The sequence below is a fragment of the Epinephelus lanceolatus genome, chromosome 21 (genome assembly GCF_041903045.1).
Source record: "Epinephelus lanceolatus isolate andai-2023 chromosome 21, ASM4190304v1, whole genome shotgun sequence".
In the NCBI taxonomy this organism is placed as follows: domain Eukaryota; kingdom Metazoa; phylum Chordata; class Actinopteri; order Perciformes; family Serranidae; genus Epinephelus; species Epinephelus lanceolatus.
Genome location: NC_135754.1, coordinates 2113251 through 2140662, shown reverse-complemented (window position 1 = coordinate 2140662; position 27412 = coordinate 2113251). Strand labels below are relative to the sequence as shown.

At 39.6% G+C, this 27412-nt stretch overlaps 1 protein-coding gene across 12 annotated transcripts in view; it reads left to right on the top strand.

Moving 5' to 3' along the window:
• Positions 1-27412, top strand: part of rbfox3a (RNA binding fox-1 homolog 3a) — a 1467330-nt gene that overhangs the window by 1415427 nt on the left and 24491 nt on the right. For 10 of the 12 annotated variants that reach the window (XM_033611787.2, XM_078163422.1, XM_078163424.1 and 7 more), the window contains 2 exons: positions 2502-2580; positions 14903-19767. The exons of 1 other annotated variant lie outside the window; for it this stretch is intronic. In XM_033611787.2, the coding sequence (XP_033467678.1) occupies positions 2502-2580; positions 14903-14947 (124 nt within the window). In that variant the 3' untranslated portion in view covers positions 14948-19767. Of the gene's footprint in view, positions 1-2501; positions 2581-14902; positions 19768-27412 lie in introns of those variants that run through there. One more of the 12 variants, XM_033611789.2, reaches the window with a different exon arrangement.

Here is a 27412-nt window from a genome sequence, read left to right as displayed (position 1 = left end):
TTCTCTGTTTCCTTGCCCCAGAGGATGATTTTTCCTCATTTTTCTCTTTGTTTTTAACTTTATTTTTCCTTCCCTTCAGCCATCTACTACTCTTATCACTCTGCCCATTTCTCTCCTGATCTTTCTGTCTTTTACCGTCTCTGGCTGTCTGATATAACTTCTATCACAATCCCTCCCCATCATCTGAAAGATAAAACACTTGTCCCCTTTTTCTCATAAATTGAAACAGGTAAAACAAATCATTGCAATCACACACTCTCACCTTTACAACGTACATTTATAGGGAGACATCGATTGCATTTTCATCCCATAGGCCTGTTCTTAGCGTGAGTGAGAGGAGGAAATGATTATAGATCTCTCCTTTGGACCCCGGTTAAAATCGACGACCCAATACCTTATGTGTCTCATGCATACTCATTGTGGTTGGTTGGCACTCCTCATCCATTATCAAACCTATTCAATCAAAGCCAACATGCACAAGGTTTAAGTCTGCTGGTTGGAGTTGGGGAAGGGGGAACAATTAACAGAGTATTTCCCAACTGATTAAATTCCCCTTTGATTTGTACTGGTTCAAAGAATCCATATATTTTTATGTTTAGAGAATGAGTCAAAATGTCATTGTGATCATGAATCTACTGCCTCATGTAGAAAAACTTCCTCTAGAGCTGCCAAGCAAGAGTTCTGAGCAAGTGGTAGATCCAGGATAACATATGTTCATACTATGGGAAGTGGGGAAAATAAAATGTAGAACTCTAAAGTCAAAATACAGATGAGCTTGTTAAAATAAATATAGCATTTTAATAAATTTTGTTTGGAATGTAGTCACTCCACCCAGAACCATACCTGGAGTCATTGTTAGTGGATGCATGATCCTTAACGCAAGTTTGAATTTATATATTCTTTATTATTTTATTAGATGTGGGGCTTCATTGGTGCTTATTATATTGCACTAATTGACATACAGCAAACATGGGGTTGGTGTTAATCCAGCATAGGAATACAGAATGGTTTCTAGAGCTCTGGGCAAAATGACATAATGCTGCCATGCGTAGTCTGCTGTTTGCTGCTGCGTGTACCTGAAGGGTACTTTAAGGTTATAAGATGCATACACAATTCACAGATAGTGAGAAAAACAGGGGGCAGTAGGAGCCCACAGCTCAAATTTGCTCTAAAGGTCCTCCAGTAAGTTGATGAACCCTTACCGTGATGCTGATGCAAAATGGATTAAGAGCATAGATCATGGGTGCAAACTAGGGATAGACAATATTGGAATGTTTTTGCAGAAATCTGATATGCCGATATTTGACAACTCATTTGGCTGATAACCAATACCAATATCAGTATACCTAATTTAAGTGTTCATCAGGTCTCTTCTGTAGAGGAATTAACATCATATCATGCATGCACACTCTTATTGTGATGGCCCACCAGCAGATGGAGACATAAAATAGAATGTTTTTCGATGTATATGTAATATTTATTTATTGTGCAAAATAAGAAAAAGCATGTCGGCCGATTCATTTTAAAACCAATATCAGCAGACACTGATGACATGCCGATACTATTGTGCATCCCTAGTGCAAACCATTGCTTAATTAGTGTCATTGTCAAGGTATATTCAGTGTTTAACTCAGGTCCTGATCTGAGTTAGGGCCCAGAGACACCAAACCGACATCAAAGAACTAATGGCAACTGTTGCGTCGCCTCACACCACCTGTGTCTCAGCCAAAAAGTTGTGCTTGAACACACTGCTAAAGACTACAGCCGGCAGCCAATCAGCCCCTACATTCCGCACTTGTGTCAGAGGAAATAACTCCACACCAGTAGACAGCAGTAGTCTGAAATCCTCACCTAAAAAGGAAAACCTGAAGACCAGCAGGATGGATTCAAGATGCTAATAAGCCAGTTAGCACATTCAAAGCACAACCCAGTGTTAAAAGAACAAAATATTCACAGTGCACCAGCAAACAATAACACAAAGAATTACATACTGTTTCTGCCAGAGTTTAATGACTTAAAAAATACAATCTTACATCACCTCTTAACCTTACCTCTTACCTAGCCTAACAAGTTTATTATAATCTCATGCCCGCTAGCCTTTAGCTATTAGTTTACTTAATTTATTTCTGTTTCTGTTCATGTGCACTGAGCTGAACTACCCAATCAGAGTGATTTCTCTTGCTCTGCCATCTCCAATCCCAATTCAACATGCTGAATCGCCCAAAAGAACAGGCGACAAGGGCCGAAACTAGGGTGACAGACACACAACAGTGGCCCAACATTGACCAATGACCACCTGTCAGCATGGTGTATCAGGGCCCTTAGGAATAACCTATATTGTAGTCAAACATTCTGCGTAATTTCTCTGGAGGGATACTGTCATGCTTGATAAATGCAGGCACTGACAGATTGTGTTTACAGTAGCTACATTTGTCTGTCTAACATCTTGAAGAAGCTACTACATTGTCATCGTAAACATCTGCCTGTTTTCTCCTCTATAGTTATGGCAGAGTCTATGCAACAGCAGACCCATATCACCATACGATTGGTCCTGCAGCCACATACAGTGTGGGCACTATGGTGAGTCTGTTCTCTATTTCATAGCTGCTGACTGTCTGAATATTGTGCCTGACTGTATGTGGGATCATGATGAACTGGGGCTGGTGCAATACTGTTGTCTTTAATAACACACTGTATGACATAGCACCCATACACATGGATGTTTAACTTCACAAGAGACTCATTTTACACCAGAAAGAGTGTACTGAACTATTCATATCAACTGCTTAATTGACTGAACTACTATCTGTAAATGACTAACTTAAATAACATAATTTACTGACATGCTTTGTGAATAATCTTTTGGAAGATCTTCAACAAAAGAGTCTATTTTCCTCCACTTGGTGATCCTATGAGTTGTGTTTCCCGCTAAGAGACCCATTTTAATGTTTAATGTGAATCTTTGCCACTTCAGTAAATGAAAAAAGGACATTGCCTTATTTTCAAACTCCCTTTTCAATTTCATTGGCCAAAAGCTACTTGCTTGAAATACAATCGAGACTGAGAATTCCCCCTGACAGAAAACAGTCTCTCCAAATTTTGCAAGGGGAGATAGTCGAATGGTTAATGTTTGTTTTTAGCTAGCTTTGCAGCTAACATCAAAGATGAAAAAAAATCTTTCTAAAGAAAGAAATAGAGCACCCCAGAAGATGGGGGAGAAAGTGAAAGTACAATTTGTTTTCTTTCGTGGGTGTGGGTAGGGACTTCCTCCAAAGATTAATGACCATCTTGTAAATGCTTCGACGTGTCATGGGAGATTAAAGTAGTAGAGAAAGACAGACCACAAAAGAAAGAAAAGTAAGAGAAGGAGAGGGAGAATTAAAGTTCTTGGTAGCAAACTGGCTGCAGCCAGAGCTTCTACTTGGTGCAGCATCTTGTACAGATGAAAGGAGGGTTGATGCTGAGTGCTGACGTGCTTGTGGTGATGAAAATCGAAAGCCCTACCACCTCCCCCATGTGTCCCCCAAACTCCTCCCTTCCTCCCCTAGTGCAGCTGCTAGCTAAAAGCCTTCATTAATTACGACATTTTTTTCCTCTTCATTTACTTAATTAAAACAGTGGCCTTTGTTTTCCTCTTTATTACTCTAGACTTCCTTCTCTTTTGTCTTCAAATTACTCCTCCCTTTTTCCCCATCCTCCCATATCCGAACCCCTCACTACTAATGTATGGTACTAATTTTCAATAATAAAAAAAACAACACAATTAATCTTAAAAGTTTGACATGCCGCACATTCTGAACTAAAGTCCCAGACAAAACCTAATAAGACCAAACTTGTCAGATTTTGGTGATAATGATGGATTAATAAAGGTATAATTATGGGTTGGAGTTTTTGTACCAACAATTTCTGTAGATGAGTATTATTAGGTCCTAATGAATTTGTTCAACTTGCCTTGTGTAGTTCTTGTCTTAAGTTGTATTTTCTATGTAAAGATTACAAAGTGGTTCAGTTTTGATGAGCACTTCTTTCAGGTCTTCTGAAATTAAGGCCAAACTCATTTGTTGCCCCTTTTCCACCTACATGGAACCAGTTTCAATTGCACCTAATTTTGAACCGTTTGGAGCATTTTTGGATTTTTTTTTTTTTTAATAAATAGCCTGAAAAGTTAGCTCCCAGCTGGAACCAAAAAATAGCAGTATAGCAAGTGCCAACTTTGACGACATCAGTGGGTGTGTCATATTCTACAGGTTGGAAAGACAGAATGGAGAAGGCAACAAAAGAGACATTAAGTGACAAATCAGTGGAAAAAAACAGCATTCACTTAGTAGGTGGTCCATGCTTGTTTTGGGATAAAACAAATATCTGTTTTTAAAAAAAGAAAAGTTAGGTAATTAATTCCATCCGCCATCTTGCCACTACAGTTATTTCAGTTGTGTGCAATGTCCTCTATCGAGGACTCATCCTTGATTGCAATGGTTCTGATCAAAACTGGTGGAAACACACAACATTCTCACTCTGACTTCGTCACATATTGACATTTGGTTATGGAACCACATCGATATATGACATGCAAGGTATCCTGGGTTCATTGGTTGTCGACATCCTGGGATGCCGTGTCAGCTTCAGCCTGTTACATGTGTTGTCTGTTTTTAAAATACACTTCAGTTTTCACAGGAAATGTACAGTTTGCATACAGTTTGTCTCTTTCAAAATAAACGCACTATGTTGGTACAAAACTGCGAATTGACGTTTTCCTTCTTAAACAACAAACGGAAGTGGTTATGCTTGGTCAACACATGCACCTGGTTGGATTCAGAAAAAAAGAACAGGGTTTACGTTTACTATCTTATGTGAAGTGAACATTGCCTCCTCAGTGAAAGTCAGTGGCTTTTGGTCCCATCCACCACCCTGCCAACCATCCTACTCGGACCTCCGCCCCCTTAACTTGCATTGTCTTCCTGCCTTGTCGTGAAAAGATGACTTTTTTCATTGGAGTCTGATGCAGGAAGTCACTGACCAAGCGCCGGTATTTGACAGCTTCAGAGTGAGACCAGGTTGAAACAAGGGCTGGTTTGCTGGAGTTTATATAACTCCGCTGTCTGTCTTTGCTGCGCTGCACACACTCAGCCCTGCAGCGCTGAGAAAGAGCAGACAAGCAGCGAGACGGTGACAATATTCAGATCAAATCAGGTGGTGCGGAGTACAGCCTCAGTGTTGAGCGGAGGTGTATGGGGGTGTGGGCGTGTTTGTGCTTTAGAACATAACCACTGTGAAACAATCACAAAATAATGTTTTATTGATCTGATTCACCAGCTTTCTCGCTACCAGCCCTCCCTCTCTTCACTCCACAGCTGTTCGCTCGCTTTTTCTCTCGTCTCGGTTGCCCGACTCATCGTAATGTTATAAAACGAGGAGAAATGTCCTCCCCTCGTCCTAGTAACGTTTTTGCACTCCCTCATGGCAGAGTTTAAAGCTCTGATCAGTCTGATCCCTGTCACACCTCTGAATCCGGAACACCTGCATGCTACGTAAAAGCACACACAGAGGCACATTTCTGCCGGTGGGGGGGGACTTTTTATTCATCGGATTAAAATGTGCTATATCGTTATATGTATCGTTATCAGGATATGAAATGACCTATATCGTGATATGATATTTTGGTCATATCCACCAGCCTACTGGAACACATCAAAGTTCCAAGAACCTTGACAAAAACCAGTTCAAGAACCGGAGCTAATTTGGTGGAAAAGAGGAATGTGTGGAGTTTTGGCTGTATACAGGATGCAACATTCTGGACTAGGTCGGCCAACTCTTGTGGAAAATACTTAGGCATCTGGTGGTCAGGACTGGGTTACCAAGTCTCTGAGTAGGTTTGGGTGTGATGCTACAGGTATAGTACCTTTGTCTATTTCTTTTTCATTTTATTTTTTTTTCACAAAAGGGCCTTGTTAATATGAATGAGACACCTGTATATCCTTTTAAAAATGTCCACACTAAGAAAAGAGCTATTGATATTTTTTGTCTTTGCATTTTTTATTTCCTTGGGACAACAACAACAAAAATCAAATACTTTATTGTTAACAGACCCAGTAGTTTTTGTTTTATAAAGGCCTCTATCAAACAGTTAAGAGGTCACTTCATGTCAATAATAAAGTTATTAAAAAAATATGAAAAATATTAAAATGCTTGTAACATGTTAGTATACCAACATATATGAATTTGTTAACATGGGATTAGTAGTCTTACCAGTGCAAGTATTATTTCCACTATTTCCAATACTTTGTCATCATATAATTTTTTTCAGAAAATATATAATGGCATGACATTGAATATATGGCAGTAACAACAGTGAGTATTCATCCTTTTTTGCTTAATAAATAATAAATAAATAAATAAATAGAATAGTAGAATAAATTCTACATTTATTATATCAGCATCACTACTTTTACCATAAAAGGACAATTCAACCATTTCGTTAAGCATGGTTTTAGACATTTTGTAATGCATGTTTTTGAAAAATGATTTGACTTTTATTAGATTTATTTTTTATATCAAATTACACAAATCAGTTCAGTAAGACTTCTGATATATATATATAACATGTTGAAGAAATATGGCTACCTTTGAAAATCCCACCACAAATTGCTTCGGAGGTTTTTTACCAGGAGTTATCCACAGAGGTCTCTTCCTCCCCAAAACAAATGGACCAGATGATTAAAGTTGGTAAAAACACCTAATAGAGCAGTTTCATCTTACAAATCAGTGTTTCTCCCACCCTGTTCAGGCTCATCAGAGGGAGGACACAAGCCCAGCACCTGCTAATGTGTGCTCACCTTTATTCCTCTAATAACTTAAGATCCAGACGTTCAGGAGGTTTTTGCCTGGAGCTGGATTAACCACAGTGGTCTCCTCCTCTCCTAAACAAACAGACCAGGTGATAACAGCCAGTAAAAACACTGAATAAGGCAGTTTCACATTACAAATCAGTGTTTCTGCTACACTCCTCACCCCATCAGAGATGGGCTGCTTGTCTATCACCTGCATCACATGTGTTCTTACCTTTTTCTCTGATAATTTAAAATCCAGACGTTAGGAACCGAGTCATCCACAGAGGTCTCTTCCTCTCCAAAACAAATGGACCTGGTGATTAAAACTGGTGAAAACACAGAATAAAACAGTTTCACATTACAAAAATCAGTATGCTTTCCACACTGCTTGTCACTGAGGGGCTGCTAACTACTGTGGCCGATGCGAATACACAAAAACGCAAATGGCTCCATCTGGAGCCATTGTTTGGTTTGCCTGTTCTGGGCTACTGTACAAACAGTGGTGCAACATGATGATCTCCAAAAACGATGACCTATGTAAATATCAACAGCTCATTCTAAGGTAACAAAAACAAGATTGTCATTTTCAGGTAATTATTAATACGTTCTTAACCCAACCCAACCCAATAAACATCGCCACTTTGTCTTTGGACTTTCATGTCTACACATGATGCACTTCTTCTTTTCTTCCTGCATCTGTTGTTATTGTCCTGGGATGCCTTAGTTGAGCTTAGGCAACAAAAGCACTTGGTTAAGTTTGGAAACAAACATCATGGTTTGGCTCAACCCAATCTCATTCCATAGTTGTCTAATATCAGTGCTTGGGCAGTGACTTCTGGTGTCAGGCACAGATGCAAAAAAGCCATCCTTTCATGTAGGCATGATCCGCGGCTTGTTGCTGTTATTGTGTAAGGGCGCCCGGCAGGGTCAGGTGGAAACGCGGCCAGATAACAACATTACGTTAAGTGGGTGAACATCATGTGGGGTGGGTAGGAGGGGTGGTGGATGGGTCCAACAACCACCGACTCTAACCTGGGAGGCCACTATTTGCTTCTAGTAAGATTGTAAAGCCAAACCTTGTTATTTTTTCCTTAACTCAACCATGTGCTTTTGTTGCCTAAACCCAACCACGTGCACTTGTTTGCATGTCCGTTTGTTGTTTAAGAAAAGAAAGGTCAATTTGCGGGGTTGTACCAATGTAGTGCATTTATTTTGAAAGAGACTGCATGCAAACTGTACATTTCTTCTTAGAGCGAATGTGTATTGAGGTCGGAGTGAGAATGTGTTGTTCGGATCAACATTCACATGGGAAGCAAACAGCAGGATACTGGGTGGAAGTCTGGAGCTTGTTGGCATATGGCAACATATAACCCACCCACCCCATAAGGATGTTCCAGCTCCTTATATCCCATTGTTATCGGTGGCCTTACAAATTGCCACCAGTTCGGAATGAGGACAGGCTGTGATTATACACTAAAGAAAATATACTTACTATATTATATTCCATTTCTGCCAATATATCCCCCTAAATCCTACATACTGGAACTTAGCTGCTGACACTGGGCATAGAAAAATGTAACTGAACATAATGAGGTTTGAAGGACTGTCCACTACTGATGTCCTCATCTGGCAATAAGGTTGGTCTGAACAGAGCCTTAATATCTGGAACAAGGAACAATTTTCCCTCAGTCTCTATTCAACTATGCATCTGGTTTTGTCTGGGGGAAAAAAAGTATTTGCGGTTGTTTACCTTTATTTACTATCTGGTTGATCTACTGTATATAGTAAAAGACAAGCCAGGATGGTTCAAATGTTCTAGTGTTGAGAGCAAATGTGTATTATAATTACTTAGTTCTGGATGGAACTTGTAATATGGCAAATGTGTTGCATGCTTAATGCCAAGTAGCATTTTTGGGGTATTTAAGGTTTCATCCACACATTATCACAGTGGTCAAGGTCTGAAGGAGCTGATTTAGTTTGTAATCTGTCTCTGTCGGTGGCAGTTTTTAGAGTCATTTTTCCATTTCAGAGAAATTAAAGCTTAAAGAAATGTGTGTTTGGAATATTTTTGCCTCAGGTGACTCATCAGACAACAGACTAGCTATGACGGTTGTCTCAGCTGCCTTCTGCTATTTTTTGCACAAACAGACTTTCAGGCTAAACAGATGAAAGGAACAATTGTGATTCAGTGTTTTACTTAAGGTCATGAGGTATGACCAGTATGTGACCGGAGATGTCTTCATTACTTGGTGTAATAATAACAAGTATCAAATGAAAAACTATCTAAAGTATAAATCCGCGCTCACATACAGTGGCATGCAAAAGTTTGGACGCCCCTGGTCAAAATTTAGTTAACTGTGAGTAGTAAGTAAAAGATGACCTGATTTCCAAAAAGCATGAAGTTAAAGATGAAACGTTTCTTCAATATTTTAAGCATGATTACTTTTTCATTTCAATCTTTTACAATTTTCAAAATAACAAAAAAGGAAAAGGGTCTGAAGCAAAAGTTTGAGCACCCCGCATGGTCAACTTGGTAGCACCCACTTTGGCAAGTATCACAGCTTCTAAACACTTCTTGTAACCAGCTAAGAGTCTTTTAATTCTTGTTTGGGGGATTTTCTACCATTCCTCCTGCAAAAGGCTTCTAGCCCTGTGAGATTCTTTGGCTGTCTTGCATACACTGCTCTTTTGAGGTCTATCCACAGATTTTTAATGATGTTTAGGTCAGAGGACTGACCTTCAAAACCTTCATCTTGCGCCTCTTGAGGTAATCCATTGTGGATTTTGAGGTGTCTTTAGGATCATTGTCCTTCTGTAGAAGCCATTCACTCTTCATCTTCAGCCTTCTTACAGATGGTATGATGTTTGCTTCCAGAATTTGCAGGAATTTCACTGAATACATTCTTCCCTCTACCTGTCAAATGTTCCCCGTGCCACTGGCTGCAACACAAGCCCAAAGCATGATTGATCCACCCCTGTGTTTAACAGTTTGACAGGTGTTCTTTTCATGATTTCTAAATCCTTTTCTCTCCAAATATACCTTTGCTCATTCCGTTCAAAAAGTTCTATTTCAATTTCATCAGTTCACAGGACTTGTTTCCAAAAAGCATCAGGATTGTTCAGATATTCCTTTGCAAACCTCTTATGCTGAATTTTGTGGTGAGGACACAGGAAAGGCTTTTTTCTGATGACTCTTCCATGAAGGTCATATTTATACAGGTGTCACTGCACAGTAGAAGTGCACCACCACTATTTCAGAGGCTGCTAAATCTTCCTGCAGGTCTTTTGCAGTCAAACAGGGATTTTGCCTTTTAGGTAATCCTACAAGCAGCTCTATCAGGAAGTTTTCTTGGTCTTTCAGACCTCAACTTGACCTCCACAGTTCTTGTTAACTGCAGTTTCTTAATTTTATTAGAACTGAGGAAACAACTACCTGAAAACCCATTGCTAATTTCTTGCAGTCTTCTCCTGCTTTGTGGGCTTCAGTTATTTTAGTTTTCAGAGTGCAAGGCAGCTGTTTAGAGGAGTCCATGGCTGCTGATTGACGGGACAAGGAGTCAGAGTATTTATAAAGCTTTCAAATTTGCATCAGCTGGACTTTCCTAACCATGACTGTGAACAACCCATAGCCCCAACAATCTAATTAAGGTCTGAGACCCTGATGAAAGTTGTCTGAGGTCAGATGTCTTCGGGTGCCCAAACTTGCGCATGGTGCTCTTTTCCTTTTTTACACTCTAAAATTGTACAAAACAAAACTAATATACTAATCTTGCTTAAAATGTTGAAAAGCATGTTTCATATTTAACTTCATGCCTTTTGGAGATCAGTTTATCTTCTACTCACTTTAATCAATCAATCAATCAATCAATCAATCAGTTTTATTTACAAAGCCCAATATCACAAATCACAATTTGCCTCAGAGGGCTTTACAGCATACAACATCCCTCTGTCCTTAGGACCCTTGCAGTGGATAAGGAAAAACTCCCCCAAAAAAACCCTTTAACGTGGAAAAAAATGCTAGAAACCTCAGGACAACTGAGGAGGGATCCCTCTTCCAGGACGGACAGACGTGCAATAGATGTCGTACAGAACAGATCAACAATATAAATTTACAGTAATCCATATGACACAATGAGACAGAAAAAGAGACAGAGACAGAGAGAGAGATGCAGGACAGACGGTAATGACAGTAGCTTACAACAACATGAATTAAAGTAATAGTATTATAATTCTAATTATGGCTATTGTGGTACAATATGTCGAAAGTATATATTAATATCTGATAGTATACATATGTGACAATAAGCATATGTGTCCAATAGCAGTAGAAGTATGACTAATGATAACAGCAGCAGGAGGCATCAGGCAGGACCACGGCAGCAGCACAACCACACACATCACACTATCCAGGCACCGTTGCGATATAAGTTAACCTGTGAGACAGTGGAGCACAAAGGCTCCGGAGAAGAAGCCGAGTTAGTGACATGCAGTACAGCCGAGTTAACGAGATGCAGTAACAGGACATGACTGTTAGCAAAGGAGAGAGAGAGAGAGAGAGAGAGAGAAGGTGCTCAGTGTATTATAGGAGGTCCCCCGGCAGACTAGGCCTATGTCAGCCTAACTAGGGGCTGGTCCAAAATAAGCCTGAGCCAGCCCTAACTATAAGCTTTATGAAAAAGGAAAGTCTTAAGTCTAGTCTTAAATGTGGAGACGGTGTCTGCCTCCAGGACCACAACAGGAAGATGATTCCACAGGAGAGGAGCCTGATAGCTGATCTACTTTTGGTGACTTTAGGGATTATGAGTAACCCTGCATTCTCAGAGCGCAGTGTTCTGGTGGGATAATAGGGCACTATGAGCTCTCTAAGATATGACGGAGCCTGACCATTTAAAGCTTTGTAAGTTAAGAGTAGGATTTTAAATTAAATTCTGGATTTTACAGGGAGCCAGTGCAGAGAAGCTAAAACAGGAGAAATATGATCTTGTTTCTTAGTTCCTGTTAATACACATGCCGCTGCATTCTGAATTAGCTGGAGAGTTTTTAAAGACTTATTAGAGCTAACTGATGATAGGGAGTTACAGTAATCCAGCCTAGAGTTAACAAAAGCGTGGACCGATTTTTCTGCATCTTTTCGGGTCAGGATAGGCCTAGTCTCTATATACAGACTCTACATTCAGTGAATGTAGAGTCTGTAGGCAAACCCCGGAGATCTTGCCTCCGAAAGAAGAGCGGAAGAGCCCTGGTTTCCAGTTGTAGGCTGTTTATAGTCCGCGTGATATTGATCAATCACGTTTGAGCCGGCTGCAGGTGTTGCCAGGTTAAACGGTCCGTGCGGTGAACTAACGAGGTGGAACATAATTGGTGTCACTGCAAACTCTGAATCCATTGCAATGGTTCAGCATATTTACTTATTATATATAAATGGAAGTCGGAAACGGAAATTCGCCTCCGCCCAAATCAAACCGGAATGCCAAAAAATCGGGGGTCTGCCCCCAGAGGCTGTATCGCCATCTGCCGGAAGTCAGATGCCGAATACAGCCGATGGGTTCCGAGAATGGGATAGGCCTAATTTACACAATAATATGCAGATGAAAAAACGTAGTCTGTGAGGTTTGTTCTAAATGGGAAATAAAAGACAAATCTTGGTCAAATATTACTCCGAGGTTTCTTGCGGTAGTGCTAGAGGCCAGAGCAATACCATCCAGAGAAACTATATCATCAGATAAAGAGTCTCTGAGTTTTTTGGGGCCAAGAACAATAACTTCAGTTTTGTCTGAATTTAACATAAGGAAATTGGTGCCCATCCAGGTTTTTATGTCTTTATGGCATTTTTGAAGTTTAGTTAATTGATCAGTTTCTTCTGGCTTCATCGATAAATACAATTGTGTATCATCCGCATAACAATGGAAATATATAGAGTGCGACTACTTTCTCAAGGATCTTTGACAGAAAGGGAAGATTAGATATTGGTCTATAGTTGACTAACACCTCTGGATCCAAGGTGGGTTTTTTTAGAAGAGGTTTAATTAAAGCTACCTTAAAAGACTGTGGTACATAGCCTGTAAATAAAGATATATTGATCATGTCTAATATGTGAGAATTAATGAAAGGTAAGACTTCCTTAAGTAGCCTAATTGGGATGGGGGCTAAGAGACACGTTGATGATTGAGATGAAGAAATCATTGCGGTCAACTGTTGAAGAGAAATCAGGGAGAAGCTACCTAAATATATATTAGGTCTTATAGCTGTGTTTGAGGGCAGATTGGTTCCGTTTGAGGGCAAGAGGTCATGAATTTTGCCTCTAATAGTTAGAATTTTGTCATTAAAAAAGCTCATAAAATCATTACTGCTCAGGGCTAATGGAATACAAGGCTCAATAGAGCTGTGACTCTCAGTCAGTCTGGCTACAGTGCTGAAAAGAAACCTGGGGTTGTTCTTATTTTCTTCTATTAATGCTGAGTAATAGTTTGCCCTGGCATTGCGGAGGCCCCTCTTAGACGTTTTGAGACTTTGTTCCCAGACTAAATGAGATTCTTCCAGTTTGGTTAATCGCCTATTCCTTTCAAATTTTAGTGATATTTGTTTTAATTTTTTCTGTTTGAGAGTTGTACCAAGGAGCAAACTTTCTTTGCTTTGTTAACTTCTTTTTAAGAGGTGCTACAGAGTCGAGTGTTGTTCGCAGCGAGCCTGCAGCGCTATCGACAAGATGATCAATTCGAGTTTAAAGTGGGTACGGGAAACCTCTGTCACAGAAGGACATGGTATTAAATTCAACGTCGATGGAATCTTTGCCTTAAATTTTGCGACAGCACTATCTGATAAACATCTAGTATAGTAACTGTTGCTGACTGGCGTGTAATAGAGTAAAAAGAAATCCAAAGTTATTAAATAATGGTCTGATAGAGAGGGATTCTGTGGAAAGACTGTTCCAATTCCATACGTCAGAACTAGATCGCGGGTATGGTTTAAACAGTGAGTGGGTTTATGTACACCCTGAGTGAAGCCAATGGAGTCTAATAATGAGATAAACGCAGTAGCCAGGGAGTCATTATCAACGTCAGCACGAATGTTAAAATCATCTACAATAATAACTTTTTTCTGATTTAAGAACTAAACTGGATAAAAACTGTGAGAATTCAGATACAAATTCAGAATACGGGCCAGGAGCACGGTACACTATAACAAATAAAAGTGGCTGTGAGGTTTTCCAGGTCAGATGTAAAAGACTAAGAACAAGGCTTTCAAAGGAATTATAATCTAGTTTAGGTTTAGGGCTGATTAATTAACAGACTAGAGTTAAAAATAGCTGCAACTCCCCCTCCTCAGCCGCTGCCTCGAGGAATGTGGGTATTATTATGACTGGGAGGAGTGGATTCATTGAGACTGACATATTCACCTTGACATAGCCAGGTTTCAGTGAGGCTGAGTAAATCAATATGATTATCTGATATTAATTCATTTACTAACACTGCTTTAGAGACCTGATATTTAACAGTCCACATTTAATTCATTCTCCTGTTTGTCTTTCTGTCACAGAAGATGTTTTAATTTTTATTAGGTTGTTATGCACAACTCCTCTTTGTTAATTTTTGATTTAGTTAATGTAGGTGGTCGGGGGACAGACACCGTTTGTATAAAACTATGGGTTGGTAACTGCACTAGAAGCTCAGAGAAGCATGTAAGACTGCAACTCTCATTCCTGGTCTCAACTCTGGGTTGTCAGGGTTTTGAATTACTAATAAACTTGGCCAGGTTTCTCGATATGAGAGCAGCTCCATCCAAAGTGGGATGAATGCCGACTTTACATTTCACAGGAAACAAACCTTTGTCCAGGGGTGCTTAAACTTTTGCAAACCACTGTATATGCAACAGTCAGACACATATAATTACATTATTTCTTTTCACAAATTTCCAAACTACCTTGTGAAATAAATCCCTCTCAATTAAACAAAAGACAAATGGAAAAAGGGAGGAATGTTTCTTTGGAGGAAAGAGAGAAGTTCATTTTCAATATTAATATTTAAAAAGTTCTACACTGAATACTGATTGGGGCTTTTTCATCTTTGATGTTGCAGGCTAGCCTTTACAGAGGAGGGTGCAGTCGCTTCACTCCCTACTAGAAAAGAGAGACACGCCCCCTTTCCTTCCTGCAAAACACACACAAACACACACACACACACACACACACACACACAAAAACAGCAACACATGAAATGACTTAATAACCATCTTCACCCTCTTCATGGAACACATGGCAAATGTGACCATGAAATGCAAGAATCACTCTCAAGTTGCTTCCCCATATACAGAAAGTGTACATACTGTCATTTATCAGTGTAATGTACTTATTTTTAAAAAGAACATTTTGTTACTCTGTGTTGACTTGAATGTATTTGCATTGATATGTCTGTGGTGAAAAAACATAACTGCTAGATAGTGTACAAAGAGTTGAAATAGGAACCTTTCCCTCCTTCTCACTGAGTTATTGGTCCACAGCCCAGCTCCTCAGGGGTGGCCTTTTGCACTGGCTTTAATTTCATCTCATTTTTACACCTTTAATGTTTCTATTAGTCATTTCGTCTATATACATTGAAAGCACTAATGTTCCGTAATTTCAGTTTGAGCAACACATTTCAGATTGGATTTATTAAGTAAATGATTGGGCTATTCTGCCCCCTTAGAGAACTGGCTCTATTCTAAGTGAGCCAATAACTGGAGCTGAGTTCCAGACTGTCTTAAACTCAGAGCTGTTCAGCCCAAAGGACGTAAAACTGCAACAGAACTGCTAGCAGGATGTGATGCATTATGAAACCCAGAAGGTGAGAGGAGGAGCGTGATGTATTACTGAATCTGACTAGAGGAGGAAGTGATTTATAGCAGTGTGTGAAGCAAGAGCTATGACAGCCATTGCAAAATAGGCAGCAGTTTGTTAGAGCCTATTGATCGCTGGCATAGTGCCAGAGGCAGGAGGTATCCCATTACTACTGAATGGCTTCAAAAGAGAAAACTACATTATTAAAACGTTTCTCACTGTTTCATGTCTCGTCATGCCCACTAAGCAATAATCCCACATTTGCTCTATATGCATATGGGCAAATACTGACAAGCATTTTTGACTACTAGTGAACAGATGGGAGAGTATGCTTTTTTTCTAATATTTAGAAACACATTTAAATACCATGTTCATGTTACAGCTGCATTCATCGCATATTGGTCATTAGGGGGCAAAATAAATTCTACACAGCAACCACATGCATGATAACCATAACAATTGTCTCAGTCGCGTTTGTGTCCACCTGATAAATAAAAATCCAATATTCACACTCCTTTTGTTTTGTTCTAAACCAATCTGATTATAGGACTGAATTGCATTGTTGTTTCAGTAGTGAATGACACATCTGTCCCATATATTCAGTGAACATTTTGCTCCTTAATGTTTGACTCCACCTGCTCATTACTGAATGTATCTGTGTGGCATTTGGTTTTAGGGCTGATTTATTAGTTAGTTGGCGATGTGTCTTCTATGCCACTGTGTTGAGTTATAGTGAAGTGCTGTTAAGTCTGATGACTCAACTAACACACCTAAAACACACATAAAACATGGCTTCATAGAGACTTTAAACCACAGTGCCAAGCACAGTAATGTAGTACACTGTGCACACTACTTTCTTCTTGTGTAGTGCACTAATTTCAACAGGTTAGTGTTCAAATCTCGCACTGCCATTTTGCACTTCCCAGAGGTGATGACAGTTTTTTTCTTTTTTTTTTTTTTTGAACTGCCTCTTCTTCTCCTCATCATCATCTACTCTTTAAACAGAGAATTGCAAACAGACGGTAGAGCATTACCGCCAACATTTGACCTATGAGCTTCCATTCGACAACAGTATTGGCACATAATGTAAATACATGTATAACTTACATCTGTATAACTTACATCTGTGATGTTCACTGTAGCCAGCTCAGGCTCCTTGTTGTCCCCAGCTTCATCACAAAGATGGTGACTGTTGAAGGTGAGAAATGTCTATCATTCCACACTCAACTTTAAGACAGTTTTGAGTGCACCAGTAGTACACTGAATTTTCCCGTTCTATGCGGTGTCAACGCTTTTAGCACACCTGTGCACTCAAAATATGGAGTGTTTACTACAGAAGTATGCGATATGACATACACTGAATGACATTTTAAATTGCACAAATTAGCCTAGTGGCTAGCAGTAATTTCCTCTACTCAAATGAAGCAAGGACCAACAGTGACATTTAACAAAGGTAACATTACAAATTTCGGATCGATTATAACTCACAAGGTTAACCGACAAAACAATTGTCTTGCGCTAAACACGTTTACCTTACATGTACAATAAAAGGCTTATACTAATGTTATTAGCATAAGCCTACTACATTTTCCATTGTATAAATTAGCCTAGCATAGGGCTGACCCAAAAAATTAGAAGATTCGAAGCTTTGTTCGATGGCACGAGATTCGATTGTGAAAAAAAAATTCGAAGCTTCTGCGCTTTTTTTTCCCGTTTTTTTTTTTTTTTTTTTAATGCAACACTAACCCCCACCAGTCCGATACTGACAATGAGCGCACTCAGAGCTGGCAGACAATGTCCAAGAGGTCATCAGATGTGTTAGGCCTATAAGAGCTCATGTTCCAGGTCCACTTTGTGTTTTTAATTTATTGATTGTTTTTGGTTGATTGACAAATAAAGGCTGGCCCCATTAGGCCGTGTAAAGGAGTCATCTGGTCTGATTTTTGCATGAATTGCCTAAAAATGTTTCACAGTAAATCAGAGAATGGGGATATTATTGCCACTGGTTATTTGAAATGGATAAAGGTATTTTTTACTGGTGAGTTAAGGGAGAATAGCCTATAGGCCTATATCATGTAATTAAAAAAGAAAAAATCTCCGACAAAGAAATAGAAAGCCCGACGCACAATGGAGACCTGCTATTATCCTGCTTGAACACAGACGACTAAATTCTAAAACTCTTAAAAAATTCTAAAAACAATGTGACTCAAAATAATGATAAAATAGATTTTATTGGTGTAAAATATGCATTTTCCAGTTCCACCGGTCCGTTCTGAGTCTGGTGTCAGAGACACTTCTGATGCTCTGAGTTGCACATCTGTTTGATTGTGCTGCAGTGTGCACTGAAGGTTTTAATTTAGTGTTCAATCAAAAGTTAAACACTACTTATCACCGACCATTAGTGTTTTTTTTTTGTTTGTGAATATTTTTATCTTAATTCTAGTGTTTTCGCCATAATTTTTTTTTTAAAACCCTCCCGTCGTCGAATCCTTCGAATTAAATTCATTCTGAGCTCCGAAGCTTCGAATGTCCATAAATGGATTCGAAGGTCAGCCCTAGCCTAGCAGCTAGTGCAGATTCCTTGATTCATATGAAGCTAGGGTAAGTCACACACAAGACCTCACATGCTATTTTGTAGGGGCTTTATTGCCTTAATAATTTATTGTTTCTTATCTATGAAATAAAAGTAAATAAAAGCTTTGTTTCCACTGAAGGAAATGGTTTTCAGTTTACAAAAATCAACAGGTGGCCTGCTACAGAGTCCTGCATGGGTCCACTTTTGAAAACCCGCACCCGCCCATACACGTAAAGCTCAGAACCAGAACTGACCCGTTACCCATGATGTCTAAGTCAAAGCTGCACCCGCCCACACCCGTTAATAAAAGTCCGTAGACCCGACCCACACCCATGATTAAACACACACACAGGATACAGTCACTCACATTAAGCTGGGTTCTCCTTTCTGGAATTACAAATTCAGCAGATAATAAGTCTCACTGGCTGTGTTTAATCCCAGGATGGCAAAAACATTTTACACATCACTTCGGTTAAGAAACATTTTAGCATACTCCCTCCACCATCATAAAACCTCAAAAGGATTCTCCTTGGGTGTCTTGAACTCAGTGTAGCCTACCACCTCACTCTCGGGCTGCAAAGTTTCATCGCTGGAGTCCATGCCGGTGACGAATGTGACAACGGGGTCAAAAGTTCAACTTGTGTCAATGACTTTCAAAATATAAGGCACCAGCAGGTACGCAGGTACCTGACCTGCCAGGCAAGTTAGAGTCAACTCAGAAAATTCTCATCTGGATACACTAACCAAATGCACCATTACTGTGTACTGTGTCCCCAGGTTTGTTGACCAGCTCATGGAATACTTCTGAAAATAAAAGGTGACAGGCTAAAATACTCATAGATTTAAACAGACAAATGCAGCCACACCGGAAATTTACTTTTAATGTGATAAAGCTGTTTCCTGTCTGTCCTTTTAATGTCGATTGTCGAGTAAAGGCAAAAATAAAATAAAAAATGGTAGCATTGAGAGTGATCTACTGTGCAGATTTCACTGGAAATTTTGTAGTGTTTTGGTATAGATTGGCTGAAATGGAAAAGGTATAGATCCAGGGAGGAAACTGTGGTGCCGCTTTCAATTCCTCCTTGTCTCCATGCACCTGTCTTTGCTGTGAGGAAACAGGAGACAGACAACAATTTGTGATGTTCCCCTTCACCCAAAAAAATGGCCTCAGACCATCTTATTGGATGTCAAGTAAAAGAAGGAAATATAGGATCCTCAATGCAAACACAAGATCTCTAACTGGTTTCAGTTTGATTAGTTTTCAGTGGATGACATGTCGGCCACTGCTCTAATTCAAGACCAATAAAAAAGACAGGAGCACAGAAAAAGAACAGCGAGGCCAGTGGATAGATGTTAAGATCAGTCTTTGTAGTTAAAACTCTTTTGTATCAGCTGCAGTCTTGAGTTTTTTCCTCTCATTCTCCAATGGGAGATTGACTCTCAAAGTGACACCTCCCCACAGGTTTAGTGAGTTTTAATGAGGTTGTCAGGCTTGTGTAGAGAGGCAGCTCCATAAGTCTGCTCAACCTAACAACCTCAACCTAACAACCCTCAACCTACATCAAAACCCTAGCTAAACATTAAGTAACCACTGTAAGTTGTCTTTGTTATAGTTTAACGGCTACACCAATAATATATCGAACTGCTGATCATGAAATCTGTCTACAATCTCCTGATTGATCCTGATAAAGGCCATGTATATCCCATAACCTATTTATGCTAATGCATACATGTAACCATGGTAACACATATGCATGTCAGTGAGGGCATTTTCCCTGACGAAAAAATGGTTAAAACTGTCATGATTGTATCCGACTTGTCGGTTCATTAAGTCCATTAAAAAGTGTGTGACAGTGATCCCACAGTATTAAGCCCTGAATTATTACTGTACGAGACGCCTTCTTTTCATCCTGTCTCTTGTTAGTCATTATTCATAACATGCTTTTGATTTGCAGTCTAATAATAGCCTCCTAATAATGTTTACAATCAATTATTTCTCTATGAGCTCTTTGTGAAACCAAAAAACAGAAATATAAACACTTGAGAAGCATTTAAGTGCTGCAGCAGAAACTTTTGTCAGTCACCAGAATTTGATTTCCCCACGTGTGTCCTGATGATGCAGGATGACAAACACAAAAACTGTCGAATCAACAAGTTACCTGTCAGTCAGTATAACTTCATATTTACTCCTCTTGGTTCGTTTGCAAAAAGTCAGTGTGAACAGGAACTGAACCAAAACTAAAATGCAACAATGTATATTTTTTTCCCTCTGGTGTGACCAAATGAACCAAACCACAGGTGTGAAAACATCCTAAGTAAAATTTAGATATGACATTCAGAAGAGGAGGCTGTGGCTCAGAGGTAGAGCGGGTTGTCCACTAATCGGAAGATCAGTGGTTCAGTCCCCAGCTCTTCCAGTCTACATGTCGAAATATCTTTGAGCAAGATACCAAATTGCTCCTGATGGCTGTTCCATCAGTGTGTGAGTGTGTTTAAAAAAAACTGAGTAGCAGGTGGCACCTTGTATGGGTACCTCGGCCACCAGTGTGTGAATGGGTGAATGTGACTGTAGTGTGTGTGTGATTGTAGTGTCACTAGCGCTTTTAGTGGCCAGATGAATCCAAGTTCACTTTAAGACTGATATCAGCCAGAGCTGATTCCTGGTCTAGCCACAACATGCACACACTTAATTGCTTAGGAGACATGTTAAAAGCAATAAAGGCAGAGCCTAATACACCCAAGCAGGTGTGGACTGGGCACTGGGAGGTTTAGGGAGTTTCCCTGCTGGGCTGGTCTTTTACAGTGTTAGTAGGCACTAGGGTTGCTACGGGTTACCTGCACAGCTGTGGGCGTAGGTGGTGATCAGTCACATGTAGGTTAGATAGGGGAGTCACAGTTGATCAGTGTTATGGAATGAGAATCAGGGGAGGCCACACAGTTTTTCAACCGTGTCTGTGTGTGTGTCGAGTGAATGGGTTTTTGTTATAATCGTAGTATTTTTGTCCTTTTGCACGAGCTCGTTTTAAGTCTTTTTTACACTCGGCTTTTTGTAGGTGTTTTTAATGTTTTTGTAAGTCAATAAAGTGTTCAAAGCGTACCATGGAGGACCTTGTGTTTGCACACCAACATGAGTTAAAAATGGCTTCGGATTCCCTCAACTGGCATTTTTGTAGTTGGATTGCCGATACACTCAGCTTGAGTTTATACTTTGTAGACATCGTGATTTCCCAAAACTAGATAATAGTCCAGCAACTTTTCCGGAGGAAACCCTGTGACATTGACACGTTAAATAATTTTCATACATACTGCCTTGGTTTGATTCTAACCCATACAATATGGTTGTCGAATATTGAATCTGCTCGTGAAATTAATAAATTATGCACAGCTAAGATTAACTGATATGATATGGAGTACCTATTGACATCAGTGTGTAATAAGCCTGGAGGCCATAGCTAACAAGCTGCAGTCAACAAAGACCCTTGTAAACTTGTATATGTTTCATAGATATATTTACACTACTATTAATTCAGCTTTCAGCATGATCTTGATCATGATAGAAATTAAATTGCATCATCCCATCTTGCTGTTCTGCATTAAATTGTTAAGCAAAAAAATATCCATTGATCAAAGGAATTGTTGGACTGTATGTTTATCTATATTATCTCTATATATTTAATATCAATAAATCATTGCATACATAAGTAATCATCTTAAATATTTAGGCTAACATAATTTAGATCTGCCCTGTAAAAGTGTGTGTATAGCGCATTGAATGAGTGTTTGGTGCGAAGATGTTATTACCGCTTGTCATAAGAAAACACAATGCGCTCATTTGTAAGGTCCTCTTCACACCTAACACTCATTCAGTGCGCTATACACACACTTTTACAGGGCAGATCTAAATTATATTAGGCAGCTTTGTATGTATGAAAATTATTTAACGTGTCAATATCACAGGGTTTCCCCCGGAAAGGTTGCTGGACTGTGTGGTATTTATTCAGTTTTGGGAAATCACGATGTCTACAAAGTATAAGCTATAAGTACAAGTATAAGCTGCTACCAGTTTAAATGACTGTCAAGCCAGCGGACGTATTAACTCCGTATCCTCAATGGACAGTCCATGAAAAAAATATTTTTTCCAGCAGATATCTTAGTTACAACATGATTGAGCTAGCAAAGCAGTTTTGTGTTGCTATGTGTGGTATTTATTCAGTTTTGGGAAATTCCGATGTTTAGAAAGCACAATCTCAGGGAGCGCCATGATCTGTGATGCATCCATATATCAAATGTGCACACCGCCCCCTACTGTATTAGATGGGTAGCACCATGGTCAGCTGAAGAAGAGCGGCTACTGACGTCAGTCTCCTGCGCCCCTAAGATTGCCAAATCATTTTCGAATTATGGTCACTATTTTGCAGGGCAGACCACGAAAATGAAATAGCAATGTCTTCTTTGTTTTCTTTTTGATTATGGCATAAAATGTGCAGTCTTGAAGAAGAAAATGCAAATGCAATAGGATGATTGATTATTCATTTTATTTATGAGTGAAATAATGCAGCCACATTCTTAAAATGAAAAAGCATTTCTGTAAATGCATTTTAATTTTCAAATTTTACATTTCAAATTGAATTTTGGTATCTATTTGCTGGGGCATATTTTGAAAATTAAATCTCAAATGACTTTTTCTTTTTCATTTAAATTAAGTAAAAGAATGAGCAGTCTTGAAGAAGAAAATGAAAATGCAAATAGGATGATTGATGATTAATTTTATTTATGAGTGAAATAATGCAGCCACATTCTTAAAATAAAAAAGCATTTCTGTAAATGCATTTTAATTTTCAAATTTTACATTTCATATTGAATTTTGGTATCTATTTGCTGGGGCATATTTTGAAAATTAAATCTCAAATGACTTTTTCTTTTTCATTTTAATTAAGTAAAAGAATGAGCAGTCTTGAAGAAGAAAATGAAAATGCAAATAGGATGATTGATGATTAATTTTGTTTATGAGTCAAATAATGCAGCCACAATCTTAAAATTAAAAAGCATTTCTGCAAATACATTTTAATTTAAGTCAAGAGTTCAAAAACTTCCAGCGCACACTAGAATATCAGGATTGACACAAAGTTTATTCAAAAATGTTTAACAACAAAAGGAGCGAACAACGCGTTTCGCTTGTTGCATCATCAGATTCACAGCGAATCAGATTCGCAGCGTCATCAGATTCGCAGCGAATCTGATGACGTTGAACATTTTTGAATAAACTTTGTGTCAATCCTGATATTCTAGTGTGCGCTGGAAGTTTTTGAACTCTTGACTGTGATTTATCCTGCACCAGCTGGCACCTAGAAGAAGCACTGCGCCGCTGTGCACAGGGATATACTACATTTTAATTTAAATATTAGTCACGATTCCCTTCCATACATAACACCGGTGGTGCAGAGAGGCCATGCCAAAAGAAGAAAAAGGCTTTGCTGGCTGTCACAAAATGTATAAGAAAACAACCAGATCTGTGTCACTGCAGTGTTAGGAATGTATGCAGATGAACAGTGTTAAGCTTACCCCCCATGCCAGCAGCACTGGGAAGTCCCCGCCTTTGCTGTGAGCAAAAGTTTGCTAGATGACGCAAACTGCATTATTTGTTTTGCATCATCTGATGGATTTAAGCAAGTGGATAGGAGTGGAGCAGGAGCACCAAATAGTATTCAACACATTCTCATGCCAACCTTGTCACCTATCGACATTTGGTCATAGACTTTCTGCACCTAGATATGACGTGCAATGTGCCCTAGGTGCGTTGGTTGTTGATGTTCTAGGACGCCATGTCAACTCCTTCCTGTTACATGCATTGTCTGTTTTTAAAATACACTTCCGTTTTCACAGGAAATGTACAGTTTGCATCCAGTCTCTCAAAATAAACACATCACGTCGGTACAACACTGTGAATTGATGTTTTTTACAAATGCACGTGAGTATGTTGTGCCAACACACATACACGTACATGTACACGTACAACAAAAGCATATAGTTAGGTTTTTAAAAAAAGGAACAGGGTTTGGCTTTACAATTATACGGGAAAGAAACACCAGCCTGAAAATTGATGGCTGTTGGACCCATCCACCACCCCTCCCACTCACCCTACTTGGAATTCTGCCACCTTAACTTTAATTGTTGTCTCGTTGCATTTCTCCCTGACGCCGCTGACGTTAAACAATAACAGTGACCAGTTGTGAATCATCCTGACATGAAAGGATAGCTTTTTCTTTTTTTTTTTTACAAACCTGTCTGCATTAGTCTTCGTAGCTTAGCGCCACGAAAGGGTGTAAGCTTTTTATGAAGTTTGATGCACTGTTAATTTTGCACTACTAGAAGAGAATTGCAGTGGCTGTTTGGGAGGTCAATTGTCATCAGGTCACCAATTAAGCACAGGTTGGGAGATAATGGGATCCTGCAGTCCAAAATGGAGGAGAGTTTTTGAGTGACTGTTGACCAGAAGTGCTGGACGGGTGAACATAACCAGAGGGCATGAAAGTAGGTGTCTGCAGTGTTCTGAGTACACTGAGTGCATATGTCAGACTGACTGAAGCCCATTCTATTCATCTTTTGTTGAGTGATGTGTGTTCTGTGGAGTACTTTAAATTGGATAAGTTGTATATTAGTGTTTCTTGTCATCTTAAATGTATTTTTGCATATCTGAGTCCAGAAGTCAGGGTCCGGTGATACACCCAGCTCCTTTTCCCATTTTAAAATTGGTAAATGTATAGAATTGGTCTCTGACAGTAATTTATAAGTCTTAGAAAGGTTCTTTTTATTTCTCGGAGAAAGCTTTATAATATGTTTGGCAAATTCTGGTGGCTGCAAAGTATCCTGAGGCGCTGGGATTCTCTTCTTGATTGTTTTTATCAATTGTAAATATTGTAGAAGGATCGCTTTTTCTTGTCGGCGTCTGATGCCGGAAGTCACTGACCAAGTACCAGTTTTCAATAACCTCAGAGTGAGACAGGGTTGCACTATTCATCTACACCCAATCCCAGTACTGTGGTGACATAGACCTGGTTGAAATCAAGGAACTTTCCTTTTAAACAGTGTGCGGATGACAATGAAAACAGTGGCGAAGAAGCAGAAACATTTAAGAGGAGTGAGCAGGGAGCAGATGCTACATCATGCTTACATGCTGCTGTATGGTTTGTGTGATGTTGTGAAAATATAGTGTGAAGGTAGTTTGCTTTAGGGATAAGGGATAAGGGTTAGGGTTAGGGTTAGTATAAATATAGTGTGCTTTGTGTGAATATGTGGTGTGAATATAGTGTGCTCCTGTGGATAGTCTGTTGGTTTAAATTTAGTTCGTAAACTCTTCTGACTGTTCAAATAATTTTGAGAAGCAGGTTATTAAGTCAGATTAGTTGTTAAATGATTTACATTAACTTACATTAATTCAACTTTTTTTGCTATGCGTACACACAAACCTGGAGAGGAAAAACAAAATTCAATTTGCAGTTTTACATAGAAGTCTAGCATAAAATACAATATTTGAATTGACTCATTGATCGATTGACGTGTTGTGGCAGTTTGAATTTGTTGTATCAAACCCGGGCTGCTTGACAGCAAATTCCCATGCTGCTTTTTGTTGCCAGTCCGCCCCTGCACCCGAGCATTCAGTTACACACCAATCTCACTTGTTCTCTCCCAGTCACACATACACACCCAAGGTCTCCCACTAGTAAATAGCATCTGTGCCTGCTGCGTCTGATGAGATCGTAAACAGGAGAGTCAGTAGCACAGGAGGAAAAGGGAGTGTGAAGAGAAGCAGCAACTGAGGCAATTTACCCTACAGATTAGAGATAAGAGAGTTCAGTCAATAAGCACTGATCTCATTTGAAGATATACCAGACTGACTAGACTCACCCCCCCCACACACACACACACATGCACATACACACATTCACACTAGTTGGTCTATATCTATCACTGCTGTGTCTGTCTGTAGACCATCATTTCTCTTGTTCTCTTGCTGTTCTTAAAGTGTTCAGTGCATCACAAGAAGAGATTAAAATGGATATGATTTCATTTGATTCAGCTATATTGCAGAGCTGCAACGTCTCTGTTACATGTAACACATGTGCCGCACCTATAGAGACAGAGCACAAGGCGTCATAATCTGAAAGCCACACCCCCAAAGGGGAAACGAGGCCCGCTTTCCCCTCACACTTTCCCCCTGTTTCCAGCCTGTTGAGTTTTCCCTAAATCCAAATGCCGAAAAGTTGGGTGGGCCGCACGACCAATAAAAACCCAGAGCTTAGCTTTTATCAGCTGCCGAGCAGAAAAACGGAACCTTGTCGAAGACAAAAATGGATACAGGCAGTAAAACGTGAGGCTTCAACAGGGAAGAAATTGTGAGATCCTGACACTTGGTATGCCTATGTGTGCAGCAAACACTTTGTTAAACCCTCCAAATGTATTTTTTAGAGTAACAGTTAACTGTATTTATGTATGTTAAAGCTATAGTGCGTAACTTCTGTCGCCTCCCAGCGGATAAAGCGTTATTACAACAAATAAGCCGGCACTTCCATGTACACAGAATAACACTCTGTACACAGAGTAACACTCGCCACACACCGTGTACACAGAGTAACACTTTGTACACAGAGTAACACTTGCCACACACCGTGTACACAATGTGGCGAACACCAGGCTGCTAACATTAGGCTACATTACGTTCATAGCACCATTTCCAAGAAAATAATAAAGTACTAGGTCCAGTACATGTAACAGCAACACATACTACTCATAGTATAATTATAAACCAAGTCACTTACTTATCCAACAGCAGCAAGGCAACATCTGTGTCTGCCCCCAGCCCAGTTTCTTCCTTCAGGGCTCTCCACCGAGGAAAAGCAACGCCAATACAAATCCTTCCGGTCACTTTCCTTCTTTGCTAATAGACCTTCAGCTGAACGTCCAGGCTTTTTCTTTGTGGTAAGATCCACTTCTGAACCATGTCTCGGCCGCTTCTTTGTTGCTTTCTCTTTCTACCTGCGCTCTACCTCTTGCTATGAGACTCTCCGCTCTTCCTCCCCCTCCCTTCTTGTTGTGAGCAAACATTTCCTGTGCGCCAGAGTGGGAATGTCGCCGGTCTACGCGCAAACTAAAAATGATATATATATTGAAAAATACAGCGAGATGTTAGAGGAGCCGATC